Genomic DNA, 20,520 nt, shown 5'->3' with positions numbered 1-20,520 from the left:
GAATTTGTTTTTGGTGCAGATTTGACACTGGTATTAATTATATTAATTTTTAATGTAAAATGGCTGTGCTCTTAAACGCAATTGTGATTTAGAATTTTTTTTTTTCAGGCTTCCAGTAGAAGAATATAGAGACAAAAATGTATCGAAACACACAATTTCTACTTCGCCTGAGTTATTTGCAATATATTTTATGCATACAAAAATGACTGTTTGATTAAAGGGAGTCTCACCCCCAATATTGCCCCTATCAAAATCATACTAGGCACGTATAGTTTAACTTAAGATTTAATTAAAAATCAACTTTTATTTGGTATGCAAATGAGGGCGCTTCAGTGCAACCTTGGCGTGGCCTATGCCTTGGTACACAGTCAAGCCTTCCTATTTGCAGAATAAAGCCGTTAGCTTATTTTGCTATCTCTCCAAATTCAAGAAAGGAACATTGTTTTCTACTTGTGCCTGTGTACTGAAACTGGATGGTCGCTGCGGAACGCAGATTGTTTCTTCATGTCTGCATTGAAACTATGTGGCTTCAGGCATGCTCTGACACCTGATTTTGTTAGTGTACGTTTCTTTACAATGGGTCCCTATGGTGGATGGATACTTCTGACTGTTCCCGCTATCGGGCACATACCACCTGATCGTATGCGCTTGACAGTATGCACATTTGTAGTGTGAATCAAGCCTTACAAAGTCTTACCAAGCTCTTTCAGTTTTTCAATTAAGCCAGCTCTTCTTATATATATTGGGCCTTCTTCCACCCCTCCTCTTGGCTAAGATAAAAGAAAAAAGAAAACAAAGATATTTTATAAGATTACATACTTTATTGTAATGGTCATGTGCTATGTAAATATAGACAGGGGCATGTAAAAGTTTGGAAACCCCTGGTCAAAATTACGGTTATTGTGAACAGTTAAGCAAGTTGAAGATGAAATATCTAAAAGGAGTAAAGTTTTAGATGATACATTTCCTTTTGTATTTTAGACAAAAAGTCATATTTTACATTTGAAAAATTACAAAAAGGAAAATGGCCGATACAAAAGTTTGGGCACCCCTGGATATTTGTGTGCTCAGATATCTTTGACCAAGGCTTTAGACCTTATTTAGCCTGTTACGGTTATGGCTTCTTCCCTTTCATCGTTAGGAAAAGCCAAATGATGTAAATTTCCCAGCCTTATGAAAACCCTGCCTCCTCTAACCTTGTGCCTAAAAACAGCAGCTATAGGTTCTTTTTAGCAGCTGCCTAGCACTGTGAAAATGGTAGAGGCCCTCAAAGCAGGAGAAGGCTATAAGCAGATACAAAATTAAGAAATGGCAGTTAACAGGAACATTGGAGGTCAAGCTAAGGTCTGGAAGACCAAGCAAAATTTCAGTGAGAGCTGCTCATAGGATTGTTAGAGAGGCAAATCAGAAGCCCCTTGACTGCAAAAGACCTTCAGAAAGATTTAACAGACTCTAGAGTTGTGGTACATTGTTCTACTGTTCAGGGACACCTGCACAAATATGGACTTCATGGAAGAGTCAAAAGAAGAAAACCTCTCCTGCATCCTCACAATAAAATTCACCATCAAAAGTATGAAAAGGAACATCTAAACAAGCCTGATGCATTTTGAAAACAAGTCCTGCGAACCGATGAGGTTAAAGTAGAACTCTTTGGCCACGATGATCAAAAGTATGTGTGGAGAAAAAAGGGCATAGAAAAAGGTTGCACTATTGATATGTCGGCCTGTAGCTGACAGCTATCTACTGGCATGGAGCTTTGACATTCATGCAGGACAGACACAATCCCTGATTGAGAATTTGTTATGTATACATCTATAAAAAAACTACCAAATTATTTGTATGTGGTTCTGTGATTTGTGCCGACATCTAAAGTCGTCACCTCACCGTTCAACCAACCACAGGACCATGGCAGCTCGTGATGATGTGCAGTGGTCAGGTGACATGAACAGCCTGTAATGTTACAAGTCACCTGACTGCTGCAGCCTATCAAAAGCCAGAGCGGTCCTGTGGCTGCTTGAATGATGCAGTCATCTCCCCTTACAGTGGCCTTTAATGTAGAAGTGAGTGATTGTAATATTTCAGACTTGATCTTGATTGTATCAGTTGCAGTCTGTAATCAGTCAGAATATTGCTTCATAAATGATCTGTATATTCGGAGCAAAAACTGGATCATCTGTTATAAGCAAATATCTTTAATTTTTTTGTTGTTGTGAAAACACATTTTTGATGGCACATAAAGGGATCTGAGTCTATGACTGCAAGATCTGTTCGCATTTTCAATGGGGTCTGATCCAGCTAGTAAGGAAAGCAAAGGTGTAAACAGGTTTATTATTATTTAATGAGGTTTGCTTAAACTGTTCAACTGGGTGCTTCACTATTCAGGCAAGTGTCATGGAAATATACACTAAACTAGAAGATATGACCATTAATATAGATGTTCAGCAAATTACTTTGTCATATATTTTTGGAGGTTTTTTTTCTTTGTATAGATTTTTTATCTACATATAATTTGAATTAAAGTAGTAGATTGTAGCTACTGTATGTTTCCTATAAATTCTTACTAAACCTATCCATATGAGTACACCTATATTAAAATAACTGTTATTGTATGAAAACATAAAACACCAAGAAAGAGAAAAAGATAAGTGGTGATATCAACCCGGAAAAGGTATTCTCTCAAAAAAGATACATAAAATGCACATCAATGGGTACAGAGAATATATAACCAAAATTAATATAGTATGTAGTGTTGGGAAAAAATGACTGCAAGAGTTAAGAGTGATTATCGGTGCAAATGCTAATAAATGATCTATAAAAAAACAAATGTTATGATATACAGTATAAAAAATGATATATACCATAAAAAAGTTAGAGAGTAACTTAACACTAACAAGAATAAAAGAGGGAAAAGTAAGCAGGATAAGTAAAGTAAGTATAGTGATAGTGGTCACTGACTTAGTCACACATCGTATATCACAGCAATGTCACACTTGACAAAGGTAGCACAGGAATTTAAGCATGGTGCATGATATGTCACGTTTTTGATACCCGACTGCTACTTTTGTCACAATTGACGTTGCTTTGATATACGATGTGCTGACAAATGAACCCAGTTTGATGACCGGAAAATAATACATGTAATATATGTAGCCCCTATCTAGCAAGGCTTGAATAAGATTCAATTTCAAAATATATGTTGTAAAAAGTATCTTTTTTTTTATGACATTAAATTTTAACAACAAGATTCCATGGGAAATCCAGTAGGAATAATTAAAACATAAAATAACATTTTTTTTTTTTTATAACAGTGCAGCTTATAAAACTAACTAAACAGAGAATTTACTACTAAGGACAATATATGTTTAGTAAATTAATATAATCAGCTTAGCCTCTATTCCTAAACTATAACATGAACAAATAAGCATTCATTGTGGGAATATGCTCACCTGGCCCTTGGAGAAAGGAGCTCCAACAAGTCCCACTGATCTTTTAGCCCGTCCACTCATTGTGCCTGGTTACTCTCTTGTGTACTTCTGATTGCAAACATTCTCCCTTTTGTACATTTCTACTCTGCATTACTAAGAGATCAAGAGGTGTAACATCTCCACCCAGGAACAAAAATTATGCAATGTGTTCCTTTTGAAATGCATCAGGTGCTGCAATTCGGCATTCCCCTGGTGATGCACTTATCAAAAAACAGATTGGTCCATTTTAACTATCCCACCTCTGAAATCACAGGATTATGCACTATAACGAACCCATGTCTGAAATCACAGGATTGATTATATATAACTAACCTATGCCTGAAATCACAGGATTGATTATATATAGCAAACTCATGCCTGAAATCACAGGATTAAACCCTATAACTACCCCATGTATGAAACCAAAGGATTATACATTATGCCTAACCCATATCTGAAAACACCAGATTCAGCACTGTAACTAACCCATGTATGGAACCAAGGGATATACATTATAACCCATGTCTCAAATTAAGTGAGGTTACAGGGCTGGTCCAATAACTAAAATGGCCTTTATAAATATCCATTTTTACACAATAAGGACTTCTGTAATTTGCCTTATTGTCATATACCCTTCACTTCTCCCTTGTTTGCTGATCCCTAAATGTGTTTTATTTACTTCAATTCCTCTGACATTTCGTTTCAGAAGATTCTGAAACGAGGCAGCAGGAGGCTGGGTCAGCAGTCACTGTCCGGCTGCGCTTTTCACTCTACTATGAACAGAACATCATCAGAGGTGGTGCGTGAGTCACTTACCACCATTTTTTTCCATCGTTGCCCTCTGAATACGTGTGGATCAATGGCGCCGATAGTTGTGGAAGAAGTGACCATGGTGCTGACTTCTATTTCTGCCACTGCAGTTTTTTTGTGTGAAATGTGGTGTTGTCAGGAGGCAGAGATAAAAGCAGGGTGAGTGACAGCAGCTGCACCCCACCGCTTCTGTCATCACCCTCAAACAATTTGACATCAGCTGGCAGTGTTAGGAGTAGGATAACTGATACCAACGCCGCCCACTGATGAAGATTCTTTTGATGGTGTTGACACTTGGACACCCACCAATCCCAGAAATCGGGAATCTGAAGAGCCCTCTTTGAGTGGAGCAGTGGTCGATCTTGCGCACCTCTGCTCCATTAATTCCTAATGCGAGCACTCTCCTATGTCTGACAGTCAAGATAGAGAATGAATAGATCAGAGTTACTCATGATTTACCATTGCTCCATTCACACTATGGGGTTCTGGGGTTTGGTGTGGGTTTCAGCAGTCTAATTCCCAGCGATCGGGAAGTTAATCCCTATTGCAAGGATAGAGGATAACGTCTCTCAAATGGAGAACTTTTCTCCATAATACAGAATAAAGCACTATATACCTTAATTTTTTGTGGACAATTTGGCACATTGATTGCAAGCAGTCTGTATCTATTAAATGAATGGATTGCACATGTCCCCCGAAAAATTAATGTGTGAAAGATTCTAAGAACTATATCCCCTCCAACCTTCCCATAAGCAAGCACTCTTTGCCAAGGAGGCATGATTCTTCAGATACCTCTGTGTGAAACTTATATACAGTATACGTGTGTGTGTGTGTGTATGTGTATATATATAATGTATATATATATGTATGTGTATAAATGCTCTAGCACAGGGTTTTTAGATGTAAGAGTAAAGTTTACTGTCCTTCATAAACTTTTCAGCTACCAAATGAAACCGCTTTTCTCCAGTACAAATCAATAGCATAAACAGGCCTTTCTTGAGATACAATGAAGCAAAATGTCACAAAGGCAGCAGCAGCTTAAGCAGTTTTACATGCTTTCACCAAACAAACACAACTACAGTATATTCAGCTCCAGCCCAGCTCCACTCTGCTGAGCTAACCCAGCTGCTGTTATTAGGCCTGTAAGCCCCACACTGGATTATGGAAACTGCCTCTCCCATCCTGACTATTGGTTGTGCCTAAATCCCAGGACCAAAATTCAATCATATTAAAACGCTCTTCATAACCTAGTGTTACTAGTACAGACTTTACATTACTGAGGTCATTGCTCTCAATTAAATTTTTAATGGTTGTCTGAGACATGTTCTGCAATGTTGAATGCACTTCGGCAAGCAAATCATCACAATCTGCCGACCAATGATGTTCCAGATGTCCTTGATATGAGACAAGTTAAGAGACACTGCATGCCGTGATAGAACATTTAGACCACACAGGCTGCTCAGAGTAACACAAGCAATATGTGTCCTGTTGTAGGAATGTTGAAAAAAAAAAAAACACCTGGGACACTTTGGAGACCGTACTACTGGTTTCACAACCAAATTAATATATTGTCGAGCTGTGAGTTTATTTGGAATGAAGACTAGAATGGTCTGACTACTATACACTGTACCATCCCCAGAACATTCCCTCATGATGGTTTCTGCATGGCACTATCCACATAGTCTCATTAAAGTCAAAGAAACACACAATGTAATCCATTCTTTACTGTATGCGGGGTCGGAAGGAGGGATAGGCACCTACCCTGGGGCTTTGCTCCCCGAGGGGCGGCACAGTTTTTTTTTTTTTTAACAAAACCCTGATGTTGCTGAATGCTTGTGGCCGCCAGGTCCGTTCCTCTGGCCACAGGCATTCAGCACAGTGACAGCCGGAACACAAGCACAGTGAGCATTGCCAGTGGTTTCTGACACCGTTCACCCCTCTCTGCTCCTTCCCCACAGTTAGTTATATTTGCATATTTCACACTAATATAATTGCTGTAAGTGCTGCTGATGCAGGAGCCCCTTGATCCATTGGGAACTCAGCAGAATGCTCCTAGATCCACTATTGGGGTGCACCACCATAGTTGTAACTTAAAAGGTTAACCTCCCCCTTGAACCAAAACCCTAGCTAAGCCTCTGATAATGGGATCTGTTTAGTTACTATTAAGGCAGGGTTCCCCAACTCCAGTCCTCAAGGCCCACCAACAGATCATGTTTTCAGGATTTCCTTAGTATTTGCTCAGGTGATAATTGCTTCACCTGTGCAATACAAAGGAAATCCTGAAAACATGATCTGTTGGTGGGCCTTGAGGACTGGAGTTGGGGAACCCTGTATTAGGGTATCAGCCAAATGCTGAACACCTCAGTTGAAACCAAGCTACTCCTATTATAGTTAAGCTGCATTAGTTTGCATGACTGTTCTTGGTTCTGACATTTAAGAAATAGGACGTCAGGGATGAATATCACGATATGTCCCTCTCGTGTAAATGGTCGACAAACCATTAATGATTCTATATCTTACTTTGAAATTGAAAAGGATAACTATTCTAGCGGATGTGGTTGTTGGAGCTTGTTACCTTACCCGTGGGGGGCATTAGGTGTCCTATTACCTTAGTCTCTGACCTATTCCATTGCTTTGTGGGAGGTGGTTCCATTTGCTTCATCTGCCTAGGGCACGAAAATACCTTGTCCTGGCTCTGACTGGAAGGCATTGCATGACATAGGGCTATGAGCCAGACGTACATATATAAGTGTTCCATTCACTCTACTTCAGTAATTCATCCTGCTTTTCTCTTGGATTAAATAATAGACCTAGATTGTTCCTGATTTCACATGTGCAATGCCATGAAAATGCCTTCACAAGGGAATGTGAAACTGTTCAATGAGCCGTTTTTCAACATGATGTCACCAGGTTGCATATTGCTGGAGCTAATGTGAGGAGTCTGACTGTCTTAAGTGTTTCTATGGCCTACAGTATTTCCAGTCTTTTATCCAATCAATCACATCTGTAAGTCATTGGTCTACAATTGCAAAGTGAGCTGCCAGCGGCAGACCTTGATGATTTGCATGCCCAAGTGCATTGCAGCACTTTCCTCAGACAACCATTAATTACCTCATTGATAGCATATGAGTACATGTATTTCCACATGTGGTGCTCATGCATGCTAGATATGGAATAAGGCGAGATATTTTTAAAATTTTCTTTCCATTTTTACTTCATTTGCATATCATTAATGTATCTGTTGATCCTGTGGGATCCATCTAGGCCGGGAATGTTTAAAATGGCCGTATGATTTGTTACCACAATGTTGCACAAATAGTAAAATAGTATAGACTGTGCTATAGTTCTAAAATAACATGGTTAATGTAAAGGTGCAAAGTGATACAGATTCTTAGACATACTGTACAGAATATATACATAGCCAGAATTGTGGACTAAAAAGGACTATAGTTCTAAATGGAAGGAACTCCCAAAGTAGTTCAACCAATGAATAAAGAGCATAAGGATCTTAGAACCCAAATATTGAGTGAATTAAATAGACTGAGAAAAGTCACATGTCCTGTATTTGAGAAAATACAAAACTTTATTTGAATCACAACAAAAAACAGGTTCAAGTATTGGCATATCGTGAAATAAACAAACTTGTAAAACAAGCGGGTAACTATACTACCATGAAGCGATAGCACAGTGTTATGGTATCAATGGGGGAATTGCTTGCACGTAAATTAAGTATCACGCTATACAGGCTAACATCATAGCTATGCATGGCCCATATAAATAGCTGGAGGAGAGGAAAATGAATTGATCTCCAATCAATACATCATTGGATATGAATGAGGAATTAATTCAAAATGCTGACCTTACGGTATATAAAACGCACCCTTTAGCATTTTGAATTAATTTATATACCGTAAATCATGCAGCCATTCACTATGCTCGGGTATCACCGCTTAGGTATGTAGTAAATAGGGATTGCCTTTGTTGATTACAGTATGTTTGATCAAAGGCAGGGCAGGTGTCAGGTGCAGATGTCTGGAAAAGGGCACAGAGAGATAAGGATGGAAAGTGTAAGAGGATGGGCCGAGACAGAGTCAGTAGTTTCCGGTGCCCTTTGAAGCCGGAACTATCAGGACTGTCGCCACTGTTGTAGGGGGAGGGTTCTTCTGGGAGGGAAGGACCTTCACGAGGGACAGCAGGGGGCACGGGGAATATAAAAAGGACTGAGTGCGGGAACGGGTCAGACTTTCCCGGAAAACGACAGGAGAAGGTTGGCTACCTCTCCGCTGCTCCAGCTGACAACTCCACGCCACTCATCCCTAAGAGTGCGGACAGTAAGATTGACTTTGACTCTATTAAGTTATCGTCTGACCCTGTTCTTTTGAACAGTCCATTCTTGCCTATGGTGACAGATAAGCTGACTTGCTGCACTCCTAGGGACTATTCCAGAGGACCGCCCACTGCCACGGTCTGTGAGCATGGAACCAAAAAAACTTGAGGGCACTACAAAAATCCAGGGGGGATTGCTGACCAACACACCTGATTACAAAGTGCATAAAGATGGAGGAAAAAAAGGTGTGCAAAACTGGACGCAATCAACCCCAAAATAAGACAAATAATAATATATTTCACATAACTATATGAAAAAATGATACATTTTTATTAGCAGCATACAAAAGAAAAATACACAAATGACAAGAGGAAAAAGTGACCTTAAAAACAATTAAAAAGGCCAAGACAGATTGGCCATAAATGACACTCCAAAGAAAGGGGTTTCTAAGAAAACCCGATGTTTACTCCCTCCAATAAGCTGGGCAAAAACATGCAAAAGGTATACATGCATACATAAGATAAAACCTATATAATTAGGTATAACAGTGTGACAAAGCCGCACATAAATAGCAGTACGTCAAACAATTTGCATGTTCATGAAAAATGGAAATCAAGCGGACCTGATTGACACATGGCTATGAATACACGAACCCTCATGTGTAGATAATGGTTTACACAATATAATGTTATATATGGTTTGCAGTTCCCAAAGTGAGTCCAAAAAAATGATGAAATGTCCCCAGAAAGGGTAAAACCTGAATGGACCCTATATTAAACATGACAATAAATCAAGGTAAAACATAAATGGTAGTGCGTAGAATGAACCATTTACATGTCAAACAAAAGGACATAATTATGGGTGACCATAGAAATGTGTATCCTCATTGTAACTAGCCATAGAAGCATATGTCCTCCTTGTTGAGAATGAGTAGCCCTAAGCAAGATTCACAAAGTAGGGAAAAGGGTCCATAAAGGGAAGTACCTCTCAATGAGTCTGCAAATATACCTGATCAAATAAGCAGAAAAAAAAATATAACAAACACATGGGTCACCGTGGCAAAATAGAAAGGAGACTAAATGATCTCCACAATAGAAAGCATGCATATGCACAATCTGCCTAGAAAATGTGTAAACCCATGAGAAAAAGGCCCTGCATCGGTATGAAGATGAAACCTGCTGCCCGCAAGATCTAACAGAAGGAGGGGGAATACCACCCGGGCTACTCATTCTCATTCAGGTTTTACCCTTTCTGGGGACATTTCCTCATTTTTTTGGACTCACTTTGGGAACTGCAAACCATATATAGCATTTTATTGTGTAAAACATTATCTACACATGAGGGTTCATGTATTCATAGCCATGTGTCAATCAGGTCCGCTTGATTTCCATTTTTCATGAACATGCAAATTGTTTGACGTACTGCTATTTATGTGCGGCTTTGTCACACTGTTATACCTAATTATATAGGTTTCATCTTATGTATGCATGTATACCTTTTGCATGTTTTTGCCCAGCTTATTGGAGGGGGTAAACATCGGTTTTTCTTAGAAACCCCTTTCTTTGGAGTGTCATTTATGGCCAATCTGTCTTGGCCTTTTTAATTGTTTTTAAGGTCACTTTTTCCTCTTGTCATTTGTGTGTTTTTCTTTTGTATGCTACTAATAAAAATGTATCATTTTTTCATATAGTTATGTGAAATATATTATTATTTTGTCTTATTTTGGGGTTGATCGCGTCCAGTTTTGCACACCTCTTTTTCCTCTATCTTTATGCATGTGGTCTGTGAGCATGCACACGGTTTGTGTTCGGCGCCATTGTTGAGAAATCCACACAAAGTACTATTTCTACATCCCAGTGCATTCAAGCCAGCCAGGATCGGATCCCTCAGCATCGTTGGAAGACAGTGCTTCTTGGTCCTCCATAATAGAGCCAGAGACTTTGTTAACGAGTTGCGAAGCCATCGGGAGATTTTCCAGCCTTTCCTCTGCAAGGACTGCAAGTTACCCTGTTTTTGCGTATCTTTCATGCATGGTGATTGTGCCTAATTTCCGTAATTGCTGTTATTAGTCTTGCCTCTCTGCGTGGAGTATTCCTTAACTGTCTGTACAGTAAATTCTGTTAACCCCTTCTCTGTCTCCATCTCTCCACTGCATTCAACAAACATTTCCTGTTACAAAAGTACCAGGTTAACAGAGAAAATAAGTCCTTTTACCCATATGATAAAGTGCCTGTGCGTCATGCCGAAGCCCCTATAGTATGTGTGTACCGCAGATGTCGGACTGAACTCTTTTGATGGTATAATATTCAAATATAAAAGTCCCTATTCACATTAGAGCCATAGCTTATTTTAATAGAATGGTGTCAGTCAGGTTTCATTGGGACGCTAGTATTATTTATACAAGAAGAGTGTGGCAGACATGCTGAAATCTCTGAGTGAAAGATGAAAATTCAAATGGATTCTAAGGCCTCTTTCACACATCAGGTTTTCGCCGTCAGGCGCGATCCGGCGCTTTTGACAGAAACCGGATCCGGCGAAATGCAATGCCGGATCCGGTTTCCCCCCCATTGACTTGCATTTGCGCCGGATCGCGCCGGATGGCCATGCGTTTCATCCGGTTTTCGCCGGATCTGGCAATGTGTCGCGATCCGGCGTCTGGAAAAAACGGCTACTGTAACATTTTTTGTCTCCGGCGAAAAAGCCGGACACGCCGGATCCGGCGCATCCGTCTTTTTCACACAATGAAAGCCTATGAGCGCCGCAATGCGCCTGATCCAGCGAAAGCCGGATCCGGTGGCCGGATCCGTTTTTTTTGGTCTGAGCATGCTCAGTAGCTCTGCCCACAAGACATATATAAAAGCAAGACAGTGGGACCCACAGCCACACCCAACATGCCACCCAAGAAAGCAACCAAGCGCAGCAGGAGAAGGCAGGAGACCACTGCAGCACCATCAGCACCACCACCACCCCAAATGGAGCAGCAAATGGAACATGCTGAGGAGGGGAGGCCAGCAGCAGATGAGAGATGGTAATTATCAAATCCCCCATTCCTCCAAACTAGGGCTATTGAATATCAAGATATTCATTGGCCCTTTGTTTCTCTTTATTCAACAGCCGCCCAATAGGTGCAGCAGCAGCAGCAGCAGCAATGGCAGCAGCTGGAACACCACCCACAGGCATGGAGTGTGGCCACCAGGAAGACAGCACATCATCTTCTGGGAGCCCTCCCTCGCATCGTCAGCGTTTGACGGTAAGTTTTTATTTCCAAAATCCATCATCTCTGTAATATATGTCTATTCATTGCCTTTTATTTCAAAACAGGATTCACAAGATGAAGAGGAGCTCCCAGAAGAAGAAGGAAGGGGTGGACAGACACCTGGAGTGGGCTCACAATTGGTAAGTTTTTTGCATCAAACGCAGAAACACAACATCACACTACACACAACACATAGAAAACAATGTTCTGCAGACCACACACAGCAAACAAATGCCTACATCCAAAGACATAACATTTTTTGTTTTCTTCTCTAGTCTTCCCAATCTGGTGCTCGGCCAAGAGGTCCTCGCAGTGCCTCCCAGGGTCGTCGGCGACAGCAACGCGGCGGTCACCAGAGTGTAAGTATAAATATTTTTGCTTTGTTTTTTTTGCACTTTTTATTTCATTTCTTTTGTGGAGGCTAATTATGTTATTTTTGTCTTTTTCTTTAACAGCCTTCACAGCGTGCTCCCGACTCTGACGGTGAGGATGGAGGACTCAATGTGGACCACCTCATCGATCTCGTCAGAGAAAGGGAGCCGCTCTGGAATATGGCTGACCGCCGCCACGCTGACCTTATCGTTACCCGACGACTCTGGGAGGAAATCTGTTCGCTCCTTGTGGGCCGCTGGGAGGACCTCGATGTTCGGGCCCAGATTAAAGAGCGTAAGTATATACAGTACCGGTTGCTTGATGTAAACCAGTGTTTCCCGAACTCCAGTCCTCGTGGTCCCCACGGATCATGTGTTCAGGATTTCTATTTACTATGGAAATCCTGAAAACATGACCCCTGGGGACCATGAGGACTGGAGTTTGTGAAACACTGATGTTGTATACTAACCACTCCTTTCTCGTTTCAGGGAACAGAATTGTGAATCGGTGGCGGTCTGTGAGGGATCGTTTCAAGAAGGAGTTCAATAAAGAGATGCGGGCCCCGAGTGGATCTGGAGGACGCAGGAGCAAGTACAAGTACGCACAAGCCCTGTCGTTCCTCCGGGAAACAATGGTCACTAGAAGGTAAATATTACACACCACATGTGAAAAAAAAATGTTAGATGTAACTTTTTTTTTTTCAGCCAGGGCCATACCATGTCAGTATTTTAATTGTTTTTTTTTCTCTTTATTCCACAGCACGGTGAGCAGCACTCGGGAGCCTGCACGATTGGACCCTTCTGAGGCGATCCCTGAGGAGACCGGCACCGAGGGACACTTCGACCGCCCCGGTACATCTGCACCTTCCCAGCCTTCCCACACATTCGACCCATCTGTCCCATCCACCAGCACAGGAGCATCGTGGCCGCCTACATTACATGAAGCTGCTGGTGAGGAGATCGCTTTCCCTTTTCCCCACCCTTCTGCCCCTGCCACCTCTAGTACACCTGCGGGTACTGGGCGGCAGAGGCAGAGGGGTCAGGAAAAGAGTTATGCGCCAGAGTTCTTGCATCTGAATGCATCTTTCCAGAACTGTCTAAAAGTCTTGTCAGAGCAAATCTCCGCAGGCTTTCAGCAGATCAACTCCAGCATTCTGGAGGTGAAGACACTTCTGCAAACCATGCATTCAGAAGCAAGATCTTCGCCAAACCACACCTTTTTCAGGTCTGTTGTGGAGCGCATGGCAACACTATCTCCTACCCAGCAGATGCATGTAATGCATTCGTGCCACGGTGCTCTACAGCAGGTTACCTCCCAACCTCCACCTCCCACCACTGTAGTTCCTCCACCTGCACCCCCTCCAGCCACTTTCCATCCTCCCCCTCCTATTACATCTGCACCCCCTCCAGCCACTTTCCATCCTCCCCTCCTATTACATCTGCACCCCCTCCACCCACTTTCCATCCTCCCCCTCCTATTACATACAGCAACCTCACCAGTACCAGCAACCTTCCCAGTACCAGCAACCTCCCCAGTACCAGACATCTCCCCACTTCCAGCAACCTGCCCCGTACCAAACTCCTTCCCCGTACCAAACTCCTTCCCCATACAACTTTCCATCAACATCATCTGCTCCTACAGTCCCTGCCCAACCCTCCACTCCACCGCCCACCACCTCTTCTGCCTCCCACATGTCCACCCATTCTGTAGCTTTTTCCACACCATCACCTCTAACTGTTCCTTCCCCACCACGATCCCAGTCCTCTCTCCACACTCCCATTGTCGAAGTGTCCCGCAGCCCCTCCAGCAGTATTTCCACCCCACACTACACCGAGTTATAATGTTTTTTTTGTAATAAAAATGCCCATTTGGTTGGTTTCAAACCTTTATTAAAAAAGTTTTTTTAACTTTAAAAACAGTTTACACAAAAAAAATATTTTAAATAAAAGTTAAATTATTGTTTACACTGGTTGTCTGTCATTTCTTTCTGCGGCGTAATATGTTTAAAAAAAAGGTTAAATACAGGGTATTTAAAAGGTAAAAAGATATTCAAAACCAGGTATATAACTGTGGGTAAATTTTAGCTTTTTGCCACAGTTGTGTTCCTGGTTGTGTTTGAAGCAAAGTATTTCACCTGAAAAGTTGTGTTTATTGTTGGTGATTTCCTAACAATGTACACAACTTTTGTTAAAAGGTGAAATACTTTGCATAAAACACAACCAGGTACACACCTGTGGCCTAAAGCTAAAAATAGTAAGACCATGACAAGATAGCCAACTTTGGTTGGCAAAGGTATATACTGTTGGTCCAGAAGGTACACAAGTTTGGTTAGGGCACAAATCTTTCACACTCTGTCATCCTGCCAGTGTACTCTCCCTTGAGGTGACATAAAGTATAGTGCAAAATTGTCCCTCATTACTGAAACCGTCACAGAACTTCTAGTGGTAATATTTCCAATGACAACATCCATCTTCGCCAGTAACTTGCTCTTCTCTCCAACCTGCACTTTCTCCTCTACAACCTGTCAAAGAAGGGCTGTAGGAACATGCTATATATAGTTTTCCAGTAGCCAATCCCGTTCGGAAGGCCACAAGGGTCAATTTTAAAAACCAGATCCGGCGTAATCCGTCGAAAAACGGATAGAAAAACGGATGAACCGGATGAGACGGATCCGGTTTTGTCTGTCAAGAACAAGACGGATCCGGCAGAAAACCGGATCCGGCACATCAGGTTTTACAAAACATTTGCCGGATCCGGCATTCCGGCACGACGCCGGATCGCGCCTGACGCCGAAAACCTGATGTGTGAAAGTAGCCTAAGCTTACCTTTAATAATGGAATTAATGCCAAAAAGAGGTGTAACAAGTTGGTGACAAAAAAGAACTAACAAAAAATAAAGTATCATTCCTAATCAGCTAATCATTACCCAAGTAACTGAGCTCCCCACAAAATACATTAATGAAAATATATTGTATTAATATATTGGTATATTTATATGAAAACATTTATTATGCCCAGAAAAACCATTTAGCAGTTCTAGGAAAGTGTTTTTTTTCAGTCTTATGACCTATATAGGAATACAAATAAAATGTAGAGGTAAAAAAAAATGAAGTAATTTTCCACCCTTATTATCAGGGAAACAAAAAAAAAAGCTAAAAAAAAATAAATAAATATGCCAGTCAAATTGGCTTTGAATAATATTGAATAAAACCATAGACTGAAAGTTCACTACGTCTGTGAAACATTGTCACTATTGTTTTTTTTGTTTTTTTTTTAAACTTTGGTGTAGCTTGCGGAGAGACCACATTCCAAGAATCTAGTAAGCATGATACTATCTTGATTACCCTACGGCAAATATCATGTTTGACATCATAGTTCTAATGTCAAAGTGATCACATTTCGGAAAATCTAATTAAAAGGAACGTAACTGCAGGATTTGCCCCCATAAAGTGTTAGGACTGATCAGCCTCCTAATGTTTGTAACAGTGTCTTTATTATAAATGTGTTTTAGGTATTTACAGTAAACGTCAAGTACTTCTGCTCTTGGACTAGTCACTAATGATGAGTGAATATGCTCGTTGCTCGGGTGTCCTCAGAGTATTTTGGCGTGCCCGAAGATTTAGTTTTTGTCAACGCAGCTACATGATTTGTGGCTGCCGGTAAGGCCTGTTTCACACTTCCGTTTTTGTGTCCGCCAAACGGATCCGTTTCCGTTTTTTTGACGGAAACTGATGCAAACGGATCCGTTTTTAAAAAACGGATCCGTTTTTTTGACGGATCCGCGGTAACCACTAATGGAAGTCTATGGGACAAAAAAAACGGATCCTGCAAAAAAAATGGCGGATCCGTTTTTTTACGGAAACCAACGGATTTTGACGGATTTGAAAAAACGGAAGTGTGAAACAGGCCTAAGCCTGAATAGAAGTGAGGAATGCCTGTTTGTTAGGGAATCCCCACATGTATTCAGGCTGTCTAGCAGCCGCAAATCATGCAGCTGTGTCAACAAAAACTAAATCTCCAAGCATGCCAAAATACTCGGAGGACACTAGAGCATGCTCGGGAAAACCCGAGCAACGAGTATACTCGCTCATCACTACTAGTTACTCATTCTGCACTTTGCTGGCATCCTGCCCCCTACAGCGTGATTGATACATCAGCATGTACAGGGAGCATGTTCTCCCTGCACATGCTGGTTTGTCAATCATGCTACTTATTTTATAAATTGTATTCATTCTATTAATTTGTTTTAATAATTGATTTTATGAATTTTAATTACTATATTTATTTTAAAATTCTGTATAAATGATATTTAGCGATTATTTAATACTGATCTAAAGTTGGAAACACAAAAAGAAAGCACAGAACAACAAATGTGCAAAAATACCCTGCAGTAAAAAATATGACTAATCAGCAAGTGCTGGTAACAAGATGACAACAAATACAGGGTATTTAGTCGATACTTTTTTTGCAAAAAAGTGTATACCAAGCCACTCCACCTCTTCAAGGTAACCCTTAATGGAGCAGTCCCTATCTAATGTATTTAAAACCTGAACATATGAACAGTGTCTAAATGAACAGGATTAAGACAGGCACTTCCTAGTATGGGCACGTGGTGTAAGACGGCTCTTTATGTGCATGTCACACAAGAGAGGGGTGGGGTCTCTCAAACCATGCAAAAGCAAGGAAAAAAATGGATTAAAAACACATGTGACATGCACAAATGTGAACAAGTCGGTCGGACAGTGTTCACACCACCCACTGACTGAAACACAAAAAGAAAGCACAGAATAACAAATGTGCAAAAATATCCTGCAGTAAAAAATATATGACAATAATCAGCAAGTGCTGGTAAAAAGATGACAACAAATACAGGGTATTTAGTCAATATGTTTTTTTTGCAAAAAAAGTGTATACCAAGCCACTCCACCTCGTCATGGTAACCCTTAATGGAGCAGTCCCTATCTAATGTATTTAAAACCTGAACATATGAACAGTGTCTAAATGAACAGGATTAAGACAGGCACTTCCTAGTATGGGCACGTGGTGTAAGACGGCTCTTTATGTGCATGTCACACAAGAGAGGGGTGGGGTCTCTCAAACCATGCAAAAGCAAGGAAAAAAATGGATTAAAAACACATGTGACATGCACAAATGTGAACAAGTCGGTCGGACAGTGTTCACACCACCCACTGACTGAAACACAAAAAGAAAGCACAGAATAACAAATGTGCAAAAATATCCTGCAGTAAAAAATATATGACAATAATCAGCAAGTGCTGGTAAAAAGATGACAACAAATACAGGGTATTTAGTCAATATGTTTTTTTGCAAAAAAGTGTATACCAAGCCACTCCACCTCGTCATGGTAACCCTTAATGGAGCAGTCCCTATCTAATGTATTTAAAATCTGAACATATGAACAGTGTTTAAATGAACAGGATTAAGGCAGGCGCTTCCTAGTATGGGCACAAGGTGTAAGACAGCTCTTTATGTGCATGTCACACAAGAGAGGGGTGGGGTCTCTCAAACCATGCAAAAGCAACACAGAATAACAAATGTGCAAAAATACCCTGCAGTAAAAAATATGACACATGTGACACATCAAACTTATTGATAATTTCACAAGAAAAACAATGGTGTGCTTGGTTTTAATGTAACTTTATTCTTTCATGAGTTATTTACAAGTTACCAGTGCTTTGTTTGATATTAGAATCAACTACCTAACTTTAGGATTAAATGTGGATAGACTGTACACACAATATATGTTGGTCAATTAGTCATTTCATTTTTATTTGATTATTAAAAGTTATATTTTAGAAATATTCTTTTGTCCACCACAGTCAGTGATTTTGTTTAATTGGTGGTTTAATATTATTTTTTTGGGGATACCTTTTCAGTGATACGTTACCTGATCCGATCTACCACACCAGATATAGAAAATCAATAATCTTTTAAATGATAGTTGAGAAAATAGGAGTTAGGGTATGTTTCCGCAGCGTCCAATCTGCAGCAGCCAGATGTTAGAGCATAGTGGAGGCGATTTTATGAAAAACCGTCTCCACAATGCATCCTGAGACTCCTCCGGCTTCTCTGCGTATCCGAACGTGCGGCGCGTCTTCCTAGACCGTAGCATGTCTATTTATCTTGCGGAGACAGTCAATCTCCGCAACATAAATATCACAGTCTATGTATAGGATGCTGTGATTACGTATGGTTCAATGAACACATGCGGAATCACTGCACGTCAAAAGGGAGCAGCGCTTTGGAAGGAGCTGCCTCCAAAGTGCTGCCAATACTGACCTTGGAGACATACCCTTATTTATACATATTTTAGCAATAATCTTGCATATTTTTTTTACACATAGTAACATAAAGGCTTGCCTGATTATATGAACATTTCCAGACTTATTTGCAACTCATCATTCCTGTCAGCTGCTAGCAAAAGCGTTGTTTGCAGTTTGCTGTGTTTCCCAGGGAGAGAGAATATCTATTGGTCAAGCCACACACACCCACAGTTTTTTTTAAACTTTGGTGCAGCTTGCGGAGAGACCACATTCCAAGAATCTAGTAAGCATGATACTATCTTGATTACCTTACGGAAAATATCATGTTTGACATCATAGTTCTAATGTCAAAGTGATCACACTTCGGAAAATCTTCAAGAAGGAAAATCTAATTAAAAGGAACGTAACTGCAGGATTTGCCCCCATAAAGTGTTAGGACTGATCAGCCTCCTAATGTTTGTAAGTGTCTTTATTATAAATGTGTTTTAGGTATTTACAGTAAACGTCAAGTACTTCTGCTCTTGGACTAGTCACTAATGATGAGTGAATATGCTCGTTGCTCGGGTGTCCTCAGAGTATTTTGGCGTGCCCGAAGATTTAGTTTTTGTCGACGCAGCTACATGATTTGTGGCGGCTGGACAGCCTGAATAGATGTGAGGATTGCCTGTTTGTTAGGGAATCCCCACATGTATTCAGGCTGTCTAGCAGCCGCAAATCATGCAGCTGTGTCAACAAAAACTAAATCTCCAAGCACGCCAAAATACTCGGAGGACACTTGAGCATGCTCGGTAAAACCCAAGCAACGAGTATACTCACTCATCACTACTAGTCACTCATTCTGCACTTTGCTGGCATCCTGCCCCCTACAGCGTGATTGATAAATCAGCATGTGCAGGGAGAACAGGGAGCATGTTCTCCCTGCACATGCTGGTTTGTCAATCATGCTACTTATTTTATAAATTGTATTCATTCTATTAATTTGTTTTAATAATTGATTTTAATTACTATATTTATTTTAAAATTCTGTATAAATGATATTTAGCGATTATTTAATACTGATCTAAAGTTAGACAGGATAAAGCTAGAATAGCTTGGCAAAAGGTGCTCCAAACTTATTACAGTAAGTGCACTTTCTCTCATCAATTAAGCACATCTCCCTAACTCTTATTAATTTACTTTGCATCAATATTTTGGATATAAAGTGACAAAGCATATAATTAATGCGTTAAAGAGTTATTTAAAAAAAACCCAAAACCCAAAAAGTTATCCCCCTAAGAATAGACCCCAACCATCCTGAGATTCGAGCTCTGGAATCCTGAAAATTGCAGCCCAGTCCTGAATGGACATGTGCATCCTTGCCTTTCGCTCCATTCATTTTGCTGAGACATCTAAGGCCTGTTTCACACATCAGTTTTTTTCCTCAGTTAAAATCCGCTAAAATGGTGGACACCGGATCCGTTCCTGTACTGACCACAACGTTTGAGAGAGAGAGAGAGAGAGAGAGAAATTTTTTTCAGCCGTCAGAACAGGGTTTAGGCTGGAGTCACACACAACGATTAAAAAAAGTCCGATTTTAACGGTCCGAAATCGCACAAAGGTCTCTTAACCAGTGATCCGTTTTTGATGCGATTTTTCTTCATTGATGCGATTTTAATCGCATGTAAGCATCCGTTTTACATCCATCTGCCGATTTTTTTTTTTTTTTTTTTCTCTGACCATTCCAAAATTGACAAATAACGGTTCTTAGGCCTGAAACTCATTTAAAAAATCATCCCGCCCTATATTTATGGCCTCTCCAACAGGTGTGAGGCTGCTACCTTTGACATACAGTCGCTGCTTGGATTTGGTTAGCTCTGCTTTGTGCTCAACAGGACAGACAGGCTCACTTTTAACACCACTGAACGTGTTCTTTTCTATTGGGTTTTATCCCGATGTTTTGGGGAGCAATACCCTGTGATTGTGGATCCGAGGAGGCGTAGGTGAATGTGGGTCCATCCCCTTTTGCTCC

The 20,520-nt window shown here is 40.7% G+C and overlaps 1 protein-coding gene across 1 annotated transcript in view; it reads right to left on the bottom strand.

Annotated features, from left to right (window-relative positions):
- The window catches only part of ARG1 (arginase 1), a 32,199-nt gene extending 28,598 nt beyond the window's left edge, over positions 1 to 3,601 (bottom strand). The window contains exons 1-2 of the mRNA XM_073575817.1: positions 3,447 to 3,601; positions 698 to 770 (exon numbers count right to left, since the gene is read on the bottom strand). Coding sequence (XP_073431918.1) covers positions 698 to 770; positions 3,447 to 3,506 — 133 coding nt within the window. The 5' untranslated portion in view covers positions 3,507 to 3,601. The remainder of the gene's footprint in view (positions 1 to 697; positions 771 to 3,446) is intronic.
- Between the last annotated feature and the right edge of the window lie 16,919 nt (positions 3,602 to 20,520).

This window comes from Dendrobates tinctorius, unplaced genomic scaffold, assembly GCF_039654945.1.
Source record: "Dendrobates tinctorius isolate UK_male_01 unplaced genomic scaffold, ASM3965494v1 ptg000046l, whole genome shotgun sequence".
Taxonomy (NCBI): domain Eukaryota; kingdom Metazoa; phylum Chordata; class Amphibia; order Anura; family Dendrobatidae; genus Dendrobates; species Dendrobates tinctorius.
This window is presented reverse-complemented; position numbering and strand designations above follow the sequence as displayed.